Genomic DNA, 20927 nt, shown 5'->3' with positions numbered 1-20927 from the left:
CCCTGATATACATAGAAAGCTAGCATGTCAGAGAAAAAGCCAAGCTAGACATCTTCTTGACATCTACCTCCCCCACTTGCTTTTTTAAAAAAAATTGGGCGGACATTTAGTCAGTTGACGCACCAACTGAAAACATAGGTTTTAAGACCTTAATGAGCACTAGGCCGTAGTCTCCTTTTAGTTGTTGCTTCTTAAATGGAAGAGCTTGAAGCTTGTTTAATGTTCTCTTAGAGTATCTTCACTTAACTTCTCAGCTTGTTCTCATTTACTTAGTCAAAAGTAACACAGTAACAGGTGTATTGGTTTATATGGGTGGCTGGTTATCTACCTTATTTTTGAGAAGCACCTGTGATTTTTATGTGGCTGCAGCTTAGTGAAAATAATTGCCTTGCTAGGTCAGACCCAGGGGCCATCTAGTTCAGCACTTTGTCTCTCAGCAGTGGTCGGCCAGAGGCTTTGGGGAAAATCACAAGAAGGGTGTGGATTTGATGACCCTTTGCTCAGCTTCTTCGTTTTTGTTTTCTGTGTCTGGTATTTAGAGGTCCATTGAGCTACTTTGGTTAGCAGCCTTTGATAGGCCTGTCTTCTATGAATTTGTACATATGAAGATATCTAAACCAGCCTTGTGAAAAGCTCACAAAATTGCTAGCCTTCTGAAGTTGGACGGAGGAGGCACAGAGCACCACCCCTCTTGCAGTAGCTACCTACTGCACTTCTGTACTGGGTACAAAGGAAGAATGCAGTGCTCCATCCCTGCTGCACCAGCTGCTCATTCACTTGCATGCAATTTCTTGTTGCTTATTTTATTTATTTAGTTATTTAATTTATTTATTTAATTTAATTTATATACCGCCCTAAGCCCGAAGGCTCTCTGGGCGGTGTACAAAAAGATAAAAACAAGCACAATATATAAATACAATAAATACAAGAAATCAAGAAACAAAACAAACAAACAACAAAAGAACCAAACAACGTCCAAAATACAGAAATGCTGTTAAAATACACTTTAAAATGCCTGGGAGTATAAAAAGGTTTTCACCTGGTGCCGAAAAGATAGTAGCGTCGGCGCCAGGCGCACCTCATCGTGGAGACTGTTCCACAGTTCGGCGGCCACCACTGAAAAGGCCCTAGCTCTAGTCACCACCCTCCGAGCTTCTCGATGGGATGGTACTCGGAGGAGGGCCTTAGATGTTGAGCGCAGTGTACGGGTAGGTTCATATTGGGAGAGGCGTTCCACCAGGTATTGCGGTCCCATGCCGTGTAGGGCTTTATAGGTCAAAACCAGCACTTTGAATCTAGCCCAGAAACAAATAGGAAGCCAGTGCAGACAGGCCAGAACAGGTGTTATCTGGTCCGCGTCAACAATCTGGCCGCTGCATTCTGGACTAGCTGTAGTTTCCGAACAGTCTTCAAGGGCAGCCCAACGTAGAGCGCGTTGCAGTAGTCCAATCTAGAAGTTACCAGAGCATGAACAACTGAGGCGAGGTCGTCACTGTCCAGATAGGGACGTAGCTGGGCTACCAGTCGAAGATGGTAGAAAGCATTCCGTGCCACCGAGGCCACCTGGGCCTCAAGAGACAAGGAAGGATCGAAAAGAACTCCCAAGCTACGAACCTGTTCCTTCAAGGGGAGTGATTATCAAGCAAATGCTTAAATATGTGGCTCTTATAAACCGCTGGTGGTGAACCATGAGCTAATTAAGCATGGGTAGGTGGGAATGTTATTTTTTGTCAATTCAGAACGTACTGCCTGTCAACTTCATTGGATGAATTCAAATTCCAACATTGTATGAGAAGGGTTAAAATTTCCATCTATCCATATGGTTTATACTTTTATATTTTGTATTGTAATAGATGTAGACTTCTGCTTAGTTTACAGGGGTGGGGAAATTAAGGCTTCAGCCTTTTTTTTCCTAGAGAAGTTTTTCCAATCTCTTGATAATTCCAATTGCCCATTTCTGTATTTTTCTCACCATTAGGATAGCCTCCTTGAAATGGGTTGACCAGAAGTATGCAAAGTATTTAAAAGTGGGAAGATGCATCATTTCTTATACAGGAATACCCCGCATTAATGTACGCAATGGGTCCAGAGTGAGTACATAAACTGAAAATGTACTTAAAGTGAAGCACTTATCAATGCATGTACTGCACTGCAATCGCCACTAGATGGCAGTGGCGTCATGCCATGTAGGGCTCATCCAGACGACTCTATAATCTACGATATGATCGCTTTGTGTGTTCATTAATTTTCCATGGTCCATACAACGTCACCTGTTAAAGCAGACTTTCTCGCTGTTAAATCCACTTTGGCATTACCACAAAAAATGCGATTTGCTTTTTTAAACCAGGAATCCTCCGCTGTACCTTCAGGCGCTAGGATGCAATACCGCGGACTTTAGAGCAGGAGGCGTTCCGTGGGCGGTGCTTGGGCGTTTCCCCATACCCCTTCTCTCATTCACAGCCAATCATGTATTTCCACTTTTGCGCATGTTCGAAAATGACCAGTAAAAGCCCGGGAAAACTGAACCAATCAGAGCAATTGGGTGGTGTTGGGGGGGGGCTGTGCAACTTCTGCTGTGCAGATGCAAAAAAACGCATTTGCGCAGAAGCGGAAACAGCCGTTAAGTTTTAGCCAGCGTGCGAACTGGGCGGCAATTGTGGTTGTTTGTAAAGCCCCCCTTTTCCTGGCTGGTCGGTGCAGGGAGCTCGCTTTGCTCTTTCCTCCTCGCTCGGAGACAGACAGACATGCACAGGCACACACAGCGGAGAAAAGCGAGAGCATGGCGCTTTGTACAGGGCCACGGGAAGGAAAGGGAGAAGGAGGGGGGTGAAGGCAACGGAGCATCAATTTTTGCCCGAAGTGGTTGGGAAGCCTCTCTCAGTAGCTCTTCCCTGACGCCGACGCCACCTACGCGGAGAGGGAGAGCCAGGCAGAGCGAGAGAGAGAGAATGGGGAGGAGCTGTTCTGGAGAAATAAGTGGAATTGCCAGCCGTGTGTATCTCCAGAAATGTTAATATGCATAAAAGCAGAAAAGCATACAGTTGGTTTTGCGAAACATCGCAAATACAACCAAAAACCCCACAGGAATTATTGGCATATAAGTGGTTTGCTAGATGGCCACCCGCAACCATCTAAGGAGGCTCTGGAAGGAGAGCGGAGGAAGGGGTTGCTGGTGGTGAGGGCCAGCTGGGGAGAGAGCGGGCAGTGATGCCAGGCCACCCCCACGTGGGGGGTGACCCCAGGGAGGCTTCCAGGCAACCCCTTTCCTCGCAGGAGCCTCTCTCCCACAGGCTGCTTGAAGCTATGTTCGCCAGCCTGAGGGAGAGCTGGGTGGCAAGCGGTGAGGGAAGGGGGCTGCCGAATCAGCTGTGCAGTGCTCTGACGGCTCAGCTGTCAGCCCAGCTGATCAGCGGCTTGGCGAAGGGGGGGGGGAACGGCTGCCTAATGTGGAGCAGCCGGAGAGAGAGAGAGAGCAAAGGAAGGAAGCAGGCGGTTGCAGTGCAAGCCTGGCTGTTGGGGAGGAGGTGGCAGTGGAGGGGGAGATGGGGGGTGGGGAGGGCTCTTGGAGGGGTGCCCCATCCCCCGCGAAGCCCCTGGAGCCCTTGGCCCCCTCCTCAGGAGAGTTGGAGATAGTTTTTGACGCCCCTTCACTCCAGCTGCTCGTAGAGCGAAGTGGTGGGCTAGAGCACCCTGGAAGCCCAGGGGTGGATCAGAGAGAAGCCAGCCAGAGTGGCAAAAAAGGGAGGAGAGCTCAGGCGGCCTGGCAACAGCTGGCAAGGAGTGCTGCCAGGCAAGGCGCCGAGCAAAAGGGGCAGCAGGTGATGGAGAAGAAAAGGATGCCAGGCGCCCCTTCCCCCTCTCCAGAGTGCATTCAGCATCCTTTGGCTAGGAACCCCTGGCTCCAGGCCAGGATTTCATTCTTGCCTGCAGCCTTCTGCTCTCTCTGCTGATTGAGACTTGCCAGCCCTGTGTATCTCCAGAATGTTTACTATGCATAAAGGCAAAAACACATACATTCATTTTTGTGTTATATCCAAACACAAGCACACAAAAATACAGGAATTATTGGCATATCAGCACACACACCCCGCCGGCCCTACTCCAGAGTGGCGAGCGGCAAGGAACTCCATTACACCCACAGGAAATTCAAACTTTTGCGCTGTTACAGTCAAGCGCATGCGCAATATTGTGCTTCGTTGCAAAGGCGAGAGGAGCATACGTCATATTTTGCGGACTAATTGGCTGATAGGGGGAGTGTTATTGGTGGAGCTGGGAAAAAGCGAGAAGTACGGGTCCTCCAGCAGCGTGTGCGGGCACAAAAAAAAGCGGGTTTTTTTAATCGGGAAAGAGCAAACAAAGAGGCGAAGTGAGGACTGTCAGATGACGAACCGGATATGGAAAACGTGGATTATCCCGCTCCGTTTGGATGAGCCCTAAGTGTCCGTAAGTGCGAGGCGAGCGTACGTAAAGTGGGGAATGGTGGCTTATGGAGTATGTCCGTACTCGTGAGTGTACGTAAAATGAAGGTCCGTAAAGCGGGGTATTCCGGTACTGACATGGTGATACTTGCTGTCTTGATTTAGATCCCTTCCTAACAAAGGAATTTGATAATAGAACAGCAGGTCTCAAAGGCATCAGAAGGCTGTCAGTTCTAACTCCCCCTGTCCCAGAGACATCTGTGGCAATGTGGTGGAGAATGATCTATTTAGTACCACAATTATGCCGGGGGGGGGGGATTCCTATGAAGCTCTGCTAGTATTTTTACTCCTGGCCTAAAGTTAAAACTTAGTTTTGCTCAACCCTTCCGCTTGCTCTCTACCATCACATCAAACAATGGTTTGCCCTGATGTTATGACTGTTGTTGTAAGCCACCTTGAGAGCTTTTGTTGGAAGGGGAAGTAAAAATATATTCAAAAATAAAATATCTTGAGTTGGCAAGCCATAGTTGGTGATTGGCTAGCAGGCGGGAATTGGAACCAATAAGTCAGTATGAGCCATTGTCTGCAGATTGTGATTTGGTGAGATGTCTGAACTGACAAACTTCCTTACATTTCTAAGGATTTTCCTTCTTGCAGTTGCCACTATAATCATATACTTCAATGTTTTCATTATTTTTATTTTTGAATATAGGATTGGTAAACATGGTGCTAATGCCTAACAGTCATTACCTTATTTTCCTACTCAGCAATTTCAATTTTCAGAATAGAGCATAATTTACTGACATTTGAACACATAATTCTGCCTTTACAAAAAGTATGAGGACAAGCTTCTTTTCCTCCCCATGGAAAAAAGAGATGGGGAGACTTCCTTAAATGCGCACACATGCACACACCTCTGTCTACTTTTGTGGGAGCAGAATTGTACAACTGCACATAACCACAGACCTGTCCATGTTGAAAGGCTGAAATGGCATTTTGAGAAGACAAAGTGAGGGGGACTGTTCAGAGCAGCAGAGTGGGTGAGATGATCTGACCCATGGGGCATAATCCTCTGAGAATTTTTCCTATGTAGCTGCTGAAATGAAAGGGAACTGTGGAAGAAGTATATTTTCAGGAGACGCTGGTGGAGTGCCATTTGGATTTGTCTGGGTTCAAATGCCAGAATGTTTTGGGTTGGTCCTGTTGGGAGTCAGGAATCATGGAATAGTTCTCTTTGCAAGCCTTATATGAAGGTGATGCAGGGTTAGAGTTCTGGGAAGTGTGCACTCAGTTGATCTTTGTGTCTGATTGGGGCATGGCAGGAGAAAATTCTTTCCGCACACTTTTTTTTATGATATGGAGGCCCCACTTTGAAACATGCTCACTATGAGCCATGTGATATGCAAGTAAGATACCAACAGCGGACCTGGGCTGTGTGAGCTCTGCGCTCAAAGAAAATTCAAATTCTGTGCCAAGACTCCCTGAAACAATGTGCCAAGAAAAGCGGAGTTCTGCATCTTGAATAAATGGTGTACATTACTTACTCCCTTCTCCTTCCTCTCCATTCTGCTTCTGCTAGTCAAGGAAAAGGATGAAGAACCATACAGGGAAGGCATTGAAGCCCCTAGAAATCCTATGTGTGCCCATCCATACATGTGCTGGCTTCTGACATTTCATCAGGCACTGCCTGCACTTTTCAAGTCTCTCTTGGACATCTTAAAGGCTAGAAACTTCCTTTAAAAAGCAAAGTGGAGGTTCTTGGGATATTGAATTCGGTACTTATCCAGTTGCCTGTCACTTCCTTCTACAGCCTCTCTCCAAAGTATCAAGGAGAGCAGTCTGTAGATGACTGTCAGGAACCACAGCTCTGTCACTAATAAATACTAAATGAGCATGAGTTTCTTCAGATAGTAGAAATTCCTCTCAGGTAACTTCTTAAGCACTGCACAAGCAGTGTAGTACTTCTCCCAGTCTTTACTGTGTCTTCTGTGGCTTTTAAAATCCTAGTGTGTGCTCACTCTTACTTCCGTTACCCTGAGCATACAGCATTGAGGGGGCTGAAAAAAGGAGGACCTTTTTCTCGGGGGGTATCTCAACTGTAACGGCATTCCCACTTCATCCCCTTGCAAACAGAGCCCTCATGTCCACCGCTGTCTCTGCCAGACCCCCCTCCCAGCAGCCACCATGACAGCATTGGCCAGAGAAACCCATCTTTGCCTCCCACCCATCTTGATGAACAGGTATGGACCTAATCCTACTGGCTGACGCAACAGTTTGGCTTCCATTCTGTATATGTGTGGGGTGGGGTGATGAGGAGAAGGAGGAGAAAAAATGTAGGAAAACAAAAGAAAAGCTGTGGGGGGGGGCAAGGGGGGTCCTAGTTTATACATGGAATTGAGTAGCCCTTTCTGAGAATCTCAGTCTTGAAAGTTTGTTTAGTGTTAGCATTTCTAGTCCTCATGCTTTGTAAAGCTAATATATTTGGCAAGTTATGTAAAAGCAGGTAATGTCTGCCAAAGTTTAGGGGCTGAATCTTTGACTACCTCATCCTTCCTTGGTCGTATTTCGTATCACTTACTTTCCTGTCGTGGCTTTGCTCTGGGCCCCCTTGTGTTAGTGCTCGATATCCTTCCTGTTCTTGTCTAGTCTCATCACTTTTGCACTAATGCGGGAACTTCAGTGCTCTTTCTATAACCCTATGAAGTTTTAACTTTTCCCTTTCCATTACTTTCCTTCCACTAACACTCTCTCTCCCCATCATTTGCTCCTCTTTCCTCCTGTATCTCAATCTCTTCAGCAACCCCTGCAGTTACTGTCTTAATAATTTTTCCAAAATTCACTGTCTTTTTTCTGATGTGAGGTGGTGGCTAAGACTGTGAGCCCTGGTAAAGGGACCCTGGGTCAGATCTAGCCTATGTTCCAAACTTACCTGGTGGCCTTAGGCAAACCAGACTCTCCCCACTGACCCAACTTCCAGTATCACAGTACTGCTGGCCTAACATATAGGGGTGTTGAAAGGATTGTTTAAGAGAATGTATATTAAGAGTTCTAAGCACAAGAAAATTGCTATGTAAGAAGACTGGTCTCTCCTGATAACCATGAAAATATTAGCTTATGCTTTGGGGGGGGGTTTCCTCTCCCCCCCCATTTTTGACTTTCTGCTGCTCATCTGTCTTCCTTTGACTATCTTGCCCCTCTCTTTGCCATTTGTCTTTTCTATATTCACTAAGTTCTGCTTGGCTTTTTAAATGTCTTCCTTGTTTCTTCTCTTTCACTCTCTTTGTTCATCGAGAACTAAACGTCAGGGAAAGCAGAATTGTTCTTTCTCTACTACAGCTCCTTGCCAGCAACAAAAGCACAAGGAACTGAAATCTAAAACTTCTTTCCAGGGGGTTAGTGGGAGCTTGGCTCTATTGCGGAATGTATGTTGAAGTGGGACAGTGCTCTTTTCAAACGGATTCTTCTCTCTCTCCCCTCCCCTCGCCCCCATTCCAGGGCCTTGACTCTCTGTCTGCTACCTGCCCCTTTGAGTGGCGGTTGGAGGAATTGCGCCAGGCTACAGGTGACTTCTCAGAGAGCCTGAAAATCGGAGAAGGAGGCTTTGGCTGTGTTTACCAAGCCCGGTTGCGCAACACTGTCTATGCTGTCAAACGGCTCAAGGAGGTATTACCAAAGAGTACGGGGTGGTTATGGTGGTGGCTTGAGTTCTAGCTTGTGAGCTTCATCATTTTTCTTTGTGTTGCCTTCCACCATCCTGGTGCTCTCCAGATATTTTGAACTCCCATCATTCCTAACCATTGGCCGTGTGGGTGGCGCTGATGGAAGTTGAGGTCCAATAACATGAGGGACACCAAATTGGGAAAGACTGCCTTCCACAGATGTCTTGCCTATTTTCCAACTGGTCCATTGAAGGATGAATCCATTACTTGATAGTGTACCATGTACTTTGCACATATAAGGTCTTAGGTTCACTTCCTAGCATCTCTGACTGAAGGACCTCTTAGTAGCACAGCTGGGCAAGCTCTCTGCTTGAGTCTCTGGAGTGCCCCGGCCAATTTAGATTAAAAGTAGCAGGGCTAGTTGGGACCCTTGGTGTAACTCATCTTCCTTTTGTTCTTCAGTATCCTTTGTGCTTGGTTGTGGCTGGAGAAGGGGGGGCATGATTAAATCCTTCCCTTTCATTCCACCCAGAATGCTTTGCTGTTCAATCCTCCAGTATGGCCCTATCAGTTCTCCTAAGGAGAGGTGCGTTCCTGATGGTGATTTACTGACCATCTTCCTTTTCCTCTCCTAATCTGACTAACAGGAAGCAGAATTGGATTGGACTGTAATAAAGAACAGCTTTGTCACAGAGGTGGAAAAACTTTCTCGGTGAGAACTGGAGGCTACACCTTGGAAGGTTATTGGGTGTAAAGTGGGATCCCAGAACTGGGATAGTGTGTGATGGTTTTTCTTTATTAAAAAAAAAGTAAATGTGATGGGACATAGGGAGTTGAGCTTGAACTGCTGTACCTTAACACTGTCCTTTGTGTACCCCAGGTTCCGCCATCCCAACATTATAGAGTTTGCTGGTTACTGTGCTGAACAGGGACATTTCTGCCTTGTCTACGTCTTCCTACCTCAGGGCTCCTTGGAGGACCACTTGCATAAACAGGTACTTACCTGGACTTTTATTCATCCTCTCTATATTTTGTTTAAGGTGCTCTTGATAAGTGGCATCCAGTAATTATTTGTTGACTTGTTTTTGTTTTGATTTTTTTAAAGAAATGTTTTACTAAATTTTCAAACATTTCAAATAAATAACCAAAATGGCAGTGACAAAAGACCATACATAAACCAGATCTATTAAAGCAATTATTTAGGAAGCACTTCAAGTACACATGAATGCCTTTGAATTAGACTAGACCATTTGCCTAGCTGATTCACAGGGGGGCAGTTAGAACATTCCTCGGAGTTAGCATATGTCAACAAAGGCCACCAAGTGTCAATCTAACTTAATCATACCTCTACCCAGTCTGTTCTGTAGTATCAGTTTGTCTAATATAGCCACATTCCACACTTTAGCCCACTACCCAGAAAGCGTGAATGGGGCATCACGTTTCCAGTGTTGGGCAATTTCCAACTGAGCAGCTGATAGCAAAAGCACTATGAGCAACTTATACTGCAGTTTTTGCAAATGCCTTGTGAAGAGAGAAAAGAGAGCCAGTTGCAGAGAGGGAGGAATAATTTGTGAGACTATAGCAGAAATCTTTTGAAAAACCCTAATCCTGAAAGAGTTCTTTTTGTTTTGATTTTTGTTTCTTAGGATGGTCCCTGTCTCTCCTGGGCCCAGCGGCTCCATGTAGTGCTGGGCACTGCCAGAGCCATTCAGTTCCTGCACAGTGATTCTCCTAGCCTTATTCACGGTGATGTCAAAAGGTGAGACAAGAAGAACTTGTCTCCTAGGTTGGGATCAAATGAAAAACAAGCACAATTTTAAACTAGATGGGAGGACTGTTGCTTTCTGTAGGAGGAGAGTAGTAGTTCTGTTTCCGTGTCCTCTGCTTTGACATGGGGAAGAAGGAATTGTTGCAAAGCTGTATGTCCAGGTGTGTCTGTGTTGCGATTCCACAAGGACATTGATTGCAGAATTCAACTTCCCAAACAACCCGGATTTGTTTTTGTTTTTTAAAAAAGTGACTTTCTAGCTTTTACAGTAGTGAAGATATGCTTAAAAATATGTGGCAATGCCTGGGGAAATGACAGAAGCCAGAAGGGTCTGTGTAAGAGGTTTTCCAGTTGTGAGATTTCAGTGCTCTGCATCACTCCTTGCCATTCTGCATGATTAACAAAGCCAGAATAAATTATTCAGGCCAATATTCAACTAAATAATATCACTAGCACAACAGGACTTCTTCCCTCTCCTCACCCCAAATCTGCTCCAGAGGGTTGAGGGAAAACCCAGAAAAGATTTAAGGGCGCATGAGGGGAGGAAAGGGAGAAAGTTCTGTTGTGCAAGCAGAAATCCTTGCACTGACAGAATGTTCGCTGTCGTGCTATGTTGAATACAACAGTCAGAGTTAGATAAATTATGCAAATGTATGCAAATTGGCATCATTTGGATTGCCTGAGGGAAGAATTCCAGGTTTGTTGTTGTTTTTTAGTGGAGAATATACAAGTTCTGGACATGTCCTTGCAAGGCCTGTAACTGAAAGGGGAAGACAGGAAGAGGACATTCTTTCATATAGATAGTGCTATTGCTATGGGCCTTTGGTAGTTAACAGGGTACAGACAGTAAAAGCAGCTCAGGATAGGGTCATTGCTACAGAGTAGCCAAGCACATCCTCTTCCAGTTCTGTAGTTTTTATTATCCCAAAAGATCTTCTACTCATCATCCATATATCTTCTGATACATTGCGGTCTCCTATCCTCAGCAAACACAAGATAGGTTGGAAGTCTGCTATATATTGGAACATACCTGCCCCATTAAAAAAACCTTTTTGTTCCATGGGGCTTTAGAGAAAGTGTCATGGTGGTTGGTTTTTTCTGAGGTGCCCATCTGCAAATCCACCAGTCTCCACAGAAGCAAAGTCAGGGCTGTGATTCCAGATAAAGCACACAGTGAAATGAAATGAATCTTTATTGCTCAGAGCCATAGGCTACCACAATTAAACACATGTAAAAGGAAAATACAAAATACATATTAAAATACAGGTCATATTTCAACAAAACACAGTACAACAACATACAGTAAAAGAACAATACATTTCAAATAACATTTTCTCTCTCAAGTGAAAGTTACCTTGACCCACCCCATGTCTTAGTGTATAGATCAGTGATTCTCAAACGGTCCGCCCAGGCACACTGGTGCGCCCTAAGAGGTGGCTAGGTGTGCCTTAAATGTTATGAAACTATATTTTAAAAATGAGAAGAAACCCATTTGTATAGGGTAAGTAATAGTTTTCTATAATTTATTTTTATTCCTAGTTTAAAATATATTAATATATTTTTAATTTTGTACACGAAGTGTGCCAGAAACTTTTTATATGTTTTACAGTGCGCCACGAACCAAAAAAGTTTGAGAACCACTGGTATAGATACTACAGTCATAATAGTGCTGGAGCACATCCCATTCACCCCACAAGCTGTTTTTCTTATCTAACTCTTACTTTTCCCACAGCTACAGCAAATTTTGCCACCTGATAAATGTATGATTGCCTGCTAGCAGAACACATATCTACTCCAGGGGAGGTCTATTTGACAAGGAGCGAGGGATGTAGGAAAGAAATTTTAACCTTGGGGACTTATATAGGGGTCAGCTTAGTAAATAATGTATACTGTCCTCAACTTCACCAGATTGACAGATACAAACTCTTTGTTGGATTGGAATGTTAGCAAACCTCCCATCCAGAAAAGCAGAGGGCATAGTATGAAGTCGTAAAGCTGTGAATGATTTTCTCAGGGGTGCCACTGTTAGAAATATGAAGTATTGCGCCATGCCAAATGTTGTCTTATATAATGGGCACCAAATAGAATATGATTTGGGTAACTTGAATAGAGGTCCCACCGTTTAGAATAAAGATGGATTCTTTCTTTGAATAGCTGTTTTAACTCTAGCAGAAGAGAAGGTAGGTAAAACTTCTGCATTGATCCCATAAGCAGACAGAGTAGATTTAACAGAATTTACCCAGCAGCTTTGGGTTGGAGTTTGCAGTTGTTCTAGAAAGCATTTCTTTGGCAGGCCCAAATCATTCATACAAGCCAACTTCAGCCAATACAAGGCAAGTGAAGCATGAGCACAGGATTCTATAGAATATAGCCCTGTTTCTGCCCTCAAAAGAAGTACAGGTGTACTTTGAGGGACAGCTAACAGGGATCTCATGAAGAAACTCTGCACTACCTCAAGAGTAGAGACATTTGTGTACCCCCAAAGCCCTGCGCCATACAGCAGTTGTGGGACTGTCTTCTTCCGAAACACCTCAACTGCAGGTGCAACCAAGCTCCCCCTTTGGAAATTAGAGAAACGCAACAAAGTCTGTATACAATGAGAGAATTTCAACTTAACTGTTCCAACAGATAAGACTTCCATGAAAGTTGGGCATTAAACCCAAGTCCCAAGTATCTGAAATTACGTTGTTGTTCAATGGGTTTATCATCCAACTTCCATACATGAAGTTTTTTCTTCCTCCCCAAAACTACCACTTTTGTTTTGGAATGATTGATAATTAGATGCTCCTTTGAACAAAACGTGCTCAGACTTCTTAATAATCTTTGCATCCCAATTAATATAGTGGAAATCATAGCTATGTCATCAGCATACAAGAGGACAGAGAGCTTGGCATCTAAAACTGAAACTGGAAAATATTCTGAACCACTCAAATCACAATGCCATTGATATAAAAATCAAAAAGGAAGGGAGTCAAGAGGCATTCCTGGTGTACCCCTCTGCTGGTTGGTGTATTTTCTGATAGTAATCCATTTGCCCCGAGCCATACCCTGAGAGAAGTATTAGAGTGCAGCATTTGTATTAAATAGAATAACCTTCTGTCAGTATTAGTGGCAGATAACTTTTGCCACAACCAGCCTCTGTCAGTGAGATCAAAGGTGGAAGTAAAACCCACAAAAGCAACAAAAAGCTCTTTTCTGCCATTTTGGGAGTATTTCTGAATCAGGTGATGGAGAATAAAGCACTGATCTATTGTGGACTTTCGCTCTTCGGTGATGACTGAGTTTTTGCTCTTGTCTTCAGTAGCCCAAGATTCCAATTTGCATATCAATTATTTAGAATTATTTAGAATACAATTTAGCAACAACACTGAGCAGGCTAATCAGTCTAAAAAAATTTGGATCCGCCTTAGAGTCATAGGGCACAACTATACTTACTCCCCAACCCTGAGGTATTTTCCCATGATGGTTTATATAGGTGAACATTTTAGCAAAAACTGGGCACCACCAGGCAGGATTTGATCTAAACAATTCTGCAGGAAGCATATCTTCCCCTGGAGCTTTTTTTGCAGGCAGAGAGTTAATCAAAATATATATTTCGTCAGGGGTTACAGGATCCCATTCAGGGCAGGAGGAGAGCAGTTTTATCGGGAATATCTGAAGTTAGCCTGGTGATAGACTGACTAAAAAGGGAAGAAAAATGTATGTACCATTGTGATGAAGTAATTTGATTATCAATGGAGCCATTACCCTTTTGTCACCAAGGTCCAAAATCTAGCGGAGTTCTCTTCCAAGGTTGCCAAACCTAACTCCATCCACAACTGGCGTATGTGCTTATCCTTTTTAGAACGCAGCAAATTTTTATACTCTCTACGGAGATGCATGTAGGAGTTGAAATTTTCTAAAGAGTCCACTTTCCTTAATTTCCTTATAGCTCTTGGTAGGATACGTTTGTGACAGGACGCTGCTCATCACACCAACCTTGATTTGGCTGTCTGAGTGGGAGCTAACCACAAGAGGCCTGATTTCTTTCACTATTTTATTAAAAATTTTCAAGGGATCTGAGGAGTTGATCCCTTAAAATTAATATCCTAGGGGACATTAAAAATAGATTTATTCCTTCTTGAACTTTCCCATTCCAGCAGACTGTCACTGAAGGGATAAATCCGACTGGAATGGAGAAAAGAAATTGAATTGGCATATGGTCACTCCTGGGCCTTGCAAGAACTTTAAACATCTCAAAATAAGAAACAAGTGGTTGAGAAAGGATCATAAAATCTATAACGCTCTTACCCCTTGGTCCAATGTATGTATATAACTCCAATTCTGGGCTTCTCTCTGTCCCATTGCATATATATAGATGCAACTTGAAGACAAGAGCAAAAAGAGATTGGCCAGCTGTGTTAATAGCTAGTCTTTTGAGTTCCTAATAGGAAAAGGAGTCAGGTCTTCCGGTGTCAGCCCCTGTTTCTCCCCTATCTTAAAATTATTCAATCCTATCCTGGCATTCTTGTCATCCGACATTAAAATTAAAGGAGCGAGATTTGACTGATACAGAGAGGAAAGAACCTGATCTAAACTGAAATACCCTCATACTTTGAATTCTGAGGACAATATACATTTATCAGGAAAACCTTTAAACCTGAAGGCCAGACAATTTGGATAGTTAAGATATTACTACTAGAACCCAGAATCAATCTGTGTGATATTCGGATTATAATCGACTGAAATTATAGTTGCCAGACCACCTCGGGACCATCCTCTACTGTCTGATTTTATTGCTGGGAGGGTATAAACAGCATACCCAGGGAGAGAGGAACCCAATGTGATACTGGGTGCAGAGTTCGGCTTCCCAAAGATCTTGGCTTTTGTTTGTCAGAAACCAAATTCTGGTCCTTTATGGGTTGTAAATATATACTTGAAGGTGTGTGGGCAATGCCTGGTGAAATCTCTGGAGCCAGAGAAGTCCCTGGGTTAAAATGTAAGTGATTAGAGCACAGGGCTTCAGTAACCTGTATTAGTCCCATAGCTTTTCCTTATTAGTAGCCAGAGCAGAATCAGTGATGCAAAGTAAGAGAAATCAGGTGGAATTCAGCGTTTCTGGCCCCAGAATGTGGATAACAAAATTCACAGTAGCAAGATAAAGAATACAGATGATTCAGAATACAATTTGCCCCACAAAGGAGGTCTCGTTGAGGCTCATTTTAGAGATGGGAATGTGAGAGGCTGTGTAAAGTGACTGAATGTAAACCTTGTCTGTCTGTCTTCCTTCCTGCCACTTTGCAGCTCTAACATCCTGTTGGATGCGGCACTCACCCCCCGGCTGGCTGATTTCGGGTTGGCACGCTTCAGCCGCCGGCCAAAACAGGGAGGATTGAGCAGCTCTTTGGGCCGAACACAGACTGTGCGGGGCACGCTGGCCTACCTACCCCCTGAGTACGTCCGGACTGGAACGCTCTCTACTGCTATTGATGTTTTCAGCTTTGGTGTGGTGAGTAATGTGGGGAGGGGAGGGGCATAGCGAAGATCCGGTCATGAAGTCAGGATGCTTTCCTTTCTGCCAACTTCCAAACTGAGATTCTTTATTTTTATTTATTTTCAAAGCTGACATGCCACTTTTCATGTATAAATCGATGAATCTCAAAGGTCTGCAGCTTCTTTGTCTCTGAAGCACCCTTCTCAGGACCTCCCTGCACTGGAGGAAGGTTGTCCCAGGGAGAATATGAGTTAGGGGAATTCTCTCTATTGGATTGGGGAGAGAATACGCTTCGTTCAGAAAGCTGTCATGAGAATTCAGTGCTGGGTCAAGATTCAGACACTTTGAAAAGGTTGTTCTCTCAAGGCAACACTTTCATGTGCTAACCATAATAGGGTGTGTCAGAGTTATGCCCTTTTCCCCCTCTTTCTAGTTTGTTCAGAGGCTGAAAATCTGGTCTGGCAGAGGTGCCTCCAGGGCAGCCTCTTCTCCCAAATGTGTCCTCCTTTGTGTTGCCCCTTGGCTGCTTGGTGCTCTTTAACACCCTCCTCCCCAGCAGGAGCGCAGAGCCTTCAGGGAAGACTTCTCCCCCTATGCACTTTGGCTGTCCTGTGGGTGAGGCAAGGCAAACGGAAGTGAGACACTAAGGTGCGTAAGGGGAGAACCCTGCTAGTGCCTTGGTTGCCTGCTTGTAATTCTGGGGAGGATGGGGGAATGGACTGTCTGGCTTGTATGGGAGTCAAATGGGTGGGCAGAACTGATGCTGCTGGCCCTTCAGCCTAAGCTAAACACTAGCTGCTGGCTGCCGATTTAATACACAAATCGGACATTTGGAAGTGAGCCCAAGGGATGTTACCCCAGGATGACCTGGCCATGTAACAAGGACATGAATCCTAGACTCCCCTCCCTCCCTCTACACTTCAGCTGATTTTGAATGCTGCCCTTTTGTACCCCAGGTACTACTGGAGATCTTGACAGGAAGACGACCTATGGAGGTGGATTCACGGGGACACAGCAAGTATTTGGTGAGAAGCTCTCCTGTGTCCCCCCCTGCTAGTTTTTAGTGTGCAGTTTGTTTTCTTGCTGACAAACAGTCCACACTGACGCAGCTCCATCCCTGCCAGCTTTCCCACCTACTCTTTTTCTGACGGATTACCCACCTCTCTGCCTTCAGAAGGATCTGCTGAGCGAGGAGGAGCAGGACACTCAGCTGTCATCTGCCACAGCTACTTCCAGCCTAACCCCAGCAGCTCAGCTTGGCACTCACCTATACGAGAAGCACGCAGACCCACAGGCCGGGCCCTGTCCAGTGCAACTGGGCACAACAATAGGCAGATTGGTTTGCCGGTGCCTCCACCAGCGAGCCAAGCACCGCCCTTCAATGGCTGAAGTAAGTAGTGTGAAGGTGGGATCTGGATTATTCAGGCCCTTTCCCTGAGAACTCCAGAAACTAATTGTTGGGTTTGGCTTAGGCAAATTACTGCTTTGGACTTTAGTTTCCCATCTGTGAAATGGGAAAAGCAAGTGGGACACCAGTGTAAATCTGAGAGAGAGAGAGAGAGAGAGAGAGAGAGAGAGAGAGAGAGTGTTTTGAAATAACTTCTGAGCATTTCTCGTTCAGGTACACCTATTCACTCTACTCTCACATACCATTTGCTATTCTGACTGTGTAGTGTTTGCTTATGTATAAATACATACACAGTTGACCAGCACTAACATAAAATGTTGGTCCACTACTTCCTTTTCTTCTAATTCTCTTCCCACCAAAATCACATAATCCTATCTGTCCCTAGACCTTGTATGCACTCAGTTTCTAAACCTTCTTAGCAGTTTGTAAACATTCCATGACAGCTGAGCCGGTGGTCAGGGAGGGCTCAAGTCAAATGACTGAAGCCAGAGCTCTTACACTCAGGAGCTATAGACGCTTCAAAGAATACACCCTCCAGTTACTCTTTTTCCCTTCAATGTATAAAAGTACTGTGTTTCTGCAAGTTTTTTATGTGATACTTCATCTGCCTCTTTGGACCACAATAAATGCCCTAAATAAAAGATTGATATCCAAAGCTGGCTTTGAAATTACAGATAGGTTGATAACAATATATAACAATATCTTCTGTTTGCTGTAATGAAAGCTGACATTGTTGATAGTGAATACCATTTTATCAAAGCCATTTGGGTACAGCAGTTGAACGTATTGTTTGATGGCTCACAATGATAGAATCCCACCCCTTGGGCTCTCAAAAATCAAAATCTGGGCCCATCAGTCCCTCTTCCCATAAGTCCCGACTGGTATATGGACACACCCACTGTAATGGTGACAGCCAGTGGTCTTGGAGCAGGAAATAAGTATGTCGTACCCTTTCTCCATCTGCTGCCAGATTTATTTTGAGTCTCTCTTATACCCACAACTGTTGCATTGGTACCACGGTTTCTGCTGACTATAGGCCAACTGTTGCACCCCTATATATATGGTGCCCGGTAGTGTAGTGGCCAATTGAGAAGTGCAGGGTCCCTTTGTGAGTCATGTCATGCCTCCCACTGCCACCCCTTCTAAGGTTATACCACTGACACTATTGGGGTCTGCATAACTGACTTGGAAAACTCCAGCAATAAAGAAAAAAAAACCATGATGTTGTATGGAAGCTTCACCCTCTCCTCATCTCAGTCCTCATGGATTCCCACTTGATTCACCAGCACACATAGATTAAGCAACCCCCTTGCACACTCCCTTAGTCCCAAAATTACCCATAGGCCTTCCACAAGATAATAATCTCTTCCCCCCCCCCGAAACAACACTCACCAGCCAAGTACTGTGGCCTGCAAGTACTTTACAACCTGCATTTCTGTAATTTCATATAGACAGCAAATAGGAGTTTTGTCAAGTCTCTGGCAAACCGCCCTGCATGGCTCATAGGCTCTTTTGGTCACAGACTTCATGGGCTTGCCTGCTTTTGTCAGATGAGACTGCTATAGGTAACTTTTATTTTTTGTTTTTTTGGAGACAACTCTTTCTCAGTATATCAAAGAAAGAAATAAGTTAGGCAAGTCTAGGAAGATAGATAGGAAGATCGGAACCTGCCTTATACTGAGTCCATCTTGCTCAGTATTGTCTGCACTGATTGGCAGCAGTGATCCAGGGTTTCAGGCAAGAGTCTCTTCCAGCCCTATCTGAAGACGCCAGGAATTCAACCCGGGATCTTCTGCATGGGAAGCAGTTGCTCTGCCACTGCGCTGCGGCCCTTCCCATTCAAAGCCTATATTCACCAAGGAATTCTTTAAAAAGTATACTGTGGTTTTAGAAGTGCATTTGTTGAAAGATCCTCCCATGCTTTCTCCACCCGAAGGGCATGTACCTAGGATAACAAAATGACCTTAACTCACATGAATTATATAGCTATCATTCTCTATCATTCTTCTTATCTCTAATCTTGTCATACAATCCAGCCAAAGAAATAAATTAACAACCTATGTTATCAAGATAAATCTGGCTTAGTGTCATGCAACCGAATGATTTGCTTGTTTACTCATAAGCAAGCCCCACTATGATCAGTGAAGATTACTCTCAAGTAAACCAAGTTAGCTTTAACATGTTGGTATTGCTGCCTTGCTAGCTGAGAAAATTGCTTCCTCCCTTGCTCCTCCCACAGCAGCAGCATCCATTCCCCACAGGGAGCAGATTAAGGTTGCAATCCAGTACATGTCTACTCAGAAGTAAGCTCCATTGGGTTCAATTACATTGGGTAAATGTATATTGGATTGCAGCCTAAATTTGTTAATGAGAGAGAGAATTGTTTTTGTGTTTTAAAATTTGTATATTTGTTTTTAATGTTTTTAATTGCTGTAAACCGCCCAGAGAGCTTCGGCTATATAAATGTAATAAATAAATAACATAATTTTGTCCGGGCAGAGTTTGACAAAGAAGGGAAGACATTGCTTTGAACATTCTGTTACTCATATAACAAACAGAGGCAAGAAGCACCCATTTTCCTTCTGCGTTTGCAAATTATAATGCTTTGTGTCAGGAATACTTTCAGATGCATGGGGGGGGGAATGAATCGGAGGGGGGAAAGGCGGGAAGATCTCACAAACTTCTAAAGCCTCTTTTTTTAAGAGAGAGAGGGCATAATTCTTAATCCCTTTCGAATGCTTTCCAACTAATGTGCCCCTCTTCCTTTTCTGAAACCTGAACTGATTCATCACCTCTGGGAGGGGGTAAAAAACCCAAGAAGCAAGTACAACATCCAATTTCTTCCTAGGCTGGGTGATTTGAAGTCAAAATAGTCATTCCTGGGGTCACAATTGCCTTCCATCCTCCCCCTGTGTAAACTCCTTCTCTTGCCCACCGTCATCCTCACCACTGTTCTCCCGTGTAAACTTCTCTCAAGTGCAGAGTCCCTTCATGCCACTTTCCTCATATATACACACACACACACTTACACTACGCTGCTACAGATCTGCCGCCACCACCCCGCTACCATGGAGGCGGAGGAGGCAGCAACACACACACCCCCGGCACCTCCATACAGCAGAAGCCTCAACAGTATCCTCCCCAGGAGTTCTTAGCGCAGGGAGGAGGAATAGCCACACTGCGGGGCAAGAGACAGGCTGTAGACTGGGGTGGGCAAATATCTGCCTAATTCTGACCCCCACACAAACTGGAATTAAGCAGATTTTTCACTGGCTTCTGCTGGCAGCCTGCCTCTTGTCCCGCGGTGGAGCTCTTCCTCTGCCTGCTCGGAGAAGCTTTTGCATGCAAGCCCTGCTGTATGGTTTGGCTGGGGACCCCCTCCCCTCCTGCCTCCTCCTTCGCCCTGGTGCGTGTGTGAGTGGGTGGCGGATTGGAGGGGGCCAGCAGGGAGCCGGCTGCAGAAAAAGTAACGGGAGAAAGTCCCAACGCATCCCCCCTCCAAAACACACCTGGTGGTGGCTGTTGTTTAAAAAGACAAGCTTAAAGACTGGAAGGAAAAAAGTTCAAGTCAGAACATTCACTATACCAGGTTTTCCAGCTTGATGCCCTCCAGATGTTGTTAGACTCGAATTCCCAAAATCCCTGATCATTGGCCATGCTGGCTGGGGCTGATGGGAGTTGAAGTCCAACAACATCTAGAGGGTACTAGGCTGGTGAAGGCTGCACTATACTGTCTGACCTTCAGCTGCTAACAGTGCCTTGTATCAATTTACTGGTAAAGCCAACCATGGGGTGGACATAATAGACCCAAGAAGACTTCTTGTCTGGAAGGAGGTTGACTCTTTAGCCACAGTGGCCCTTGCTAGGCTTCCTGGGCAATAGTTGTGCCCTTTTATTTGATTACTGATTATGATGATGATTAATAATATTTATTGCCTGCCTTTCACCAAGGTTAGAAAATCAAAAATACAATATTAACAAGAATTAAAATACATTTTAATCACAAGGAAAGGGTGGGTTGAGGCTGGCCTGGAAGCTGCAGCTAGTACAAAATGTGGTGGCTTGACTATATGCTGGGGCAGACTATTGCCATCCTTCCTATACCGCTGATGGAAGAATTGCATTGGCTTCCAATTAGCTACCAAACTAAGTTTAAGGTACTGGCACAAAGCTCTCTACAGCTTGAGACTAGGATACCTAA

The 20927-nt window shown here is 44.6% G+C and overlaps 1 protein-coding gene across 6 annotated transcripts in view; it reads left to right on the top strand.

Moving 5' to 3' along the window:
- Positions 1-20927, top strand: part of IRAK1 (interleukin 1 receptor associated kinase 1) — a 37390-nt gene that overhangs the window by 11912 nt on the left and 4551 nt on the right. For all 6 annotated transcript variants that reach the window (XM_061613950.1, XM_061613947.1, XM_061613946.1 and 3 more), the window contains 8 exons: positions 6552-6658; positions 7914-8081; positions 8725-8789; positions 8958-9072; positions 9724-9836; positions 15129-15333; positions 16275-16343; positions 16493-16708. In XM_061613950.1, the coding sequence (XP_061469934.1) occupies positions 6552-6658; positions 7914-8081; positions 8725-8789; positions 8958-9072; positions 9724-9836; positions 15129-15333; positions 16275-16343; positions 16493-16708 (1058 nt within the window). The remainder of the gene's footprint in view (positions 1-6551; positions 6659-7913; positions 8082-8724; positions 8790-8957; positions 9073-9723; positions 9837-15128; positions 15334-16274; positions 16344-16492; positions 16709-20927) is intronic.

The sequence above is a fragment of the Rhineura floridana genome, chromosome 3, assembly GCF_030035675.1.
Source record: "Rhineura floridana isolate rRhiFlo1 chromosome 3, rRhiFlo1.hap2, whole genome shotgun sequence".
Taxonomy (NCBI): domain Eukaryota; kingdom Metazoa; phylum Chordata; class Lepidosauria; order Squamata; family Rhineuridae; genus Rhineura; species Rhineura floridana.
Note: the sequence above shows the minus strand (reverse complement) of the source record. Positions and strands in the feature narration are given on the sequence as shown.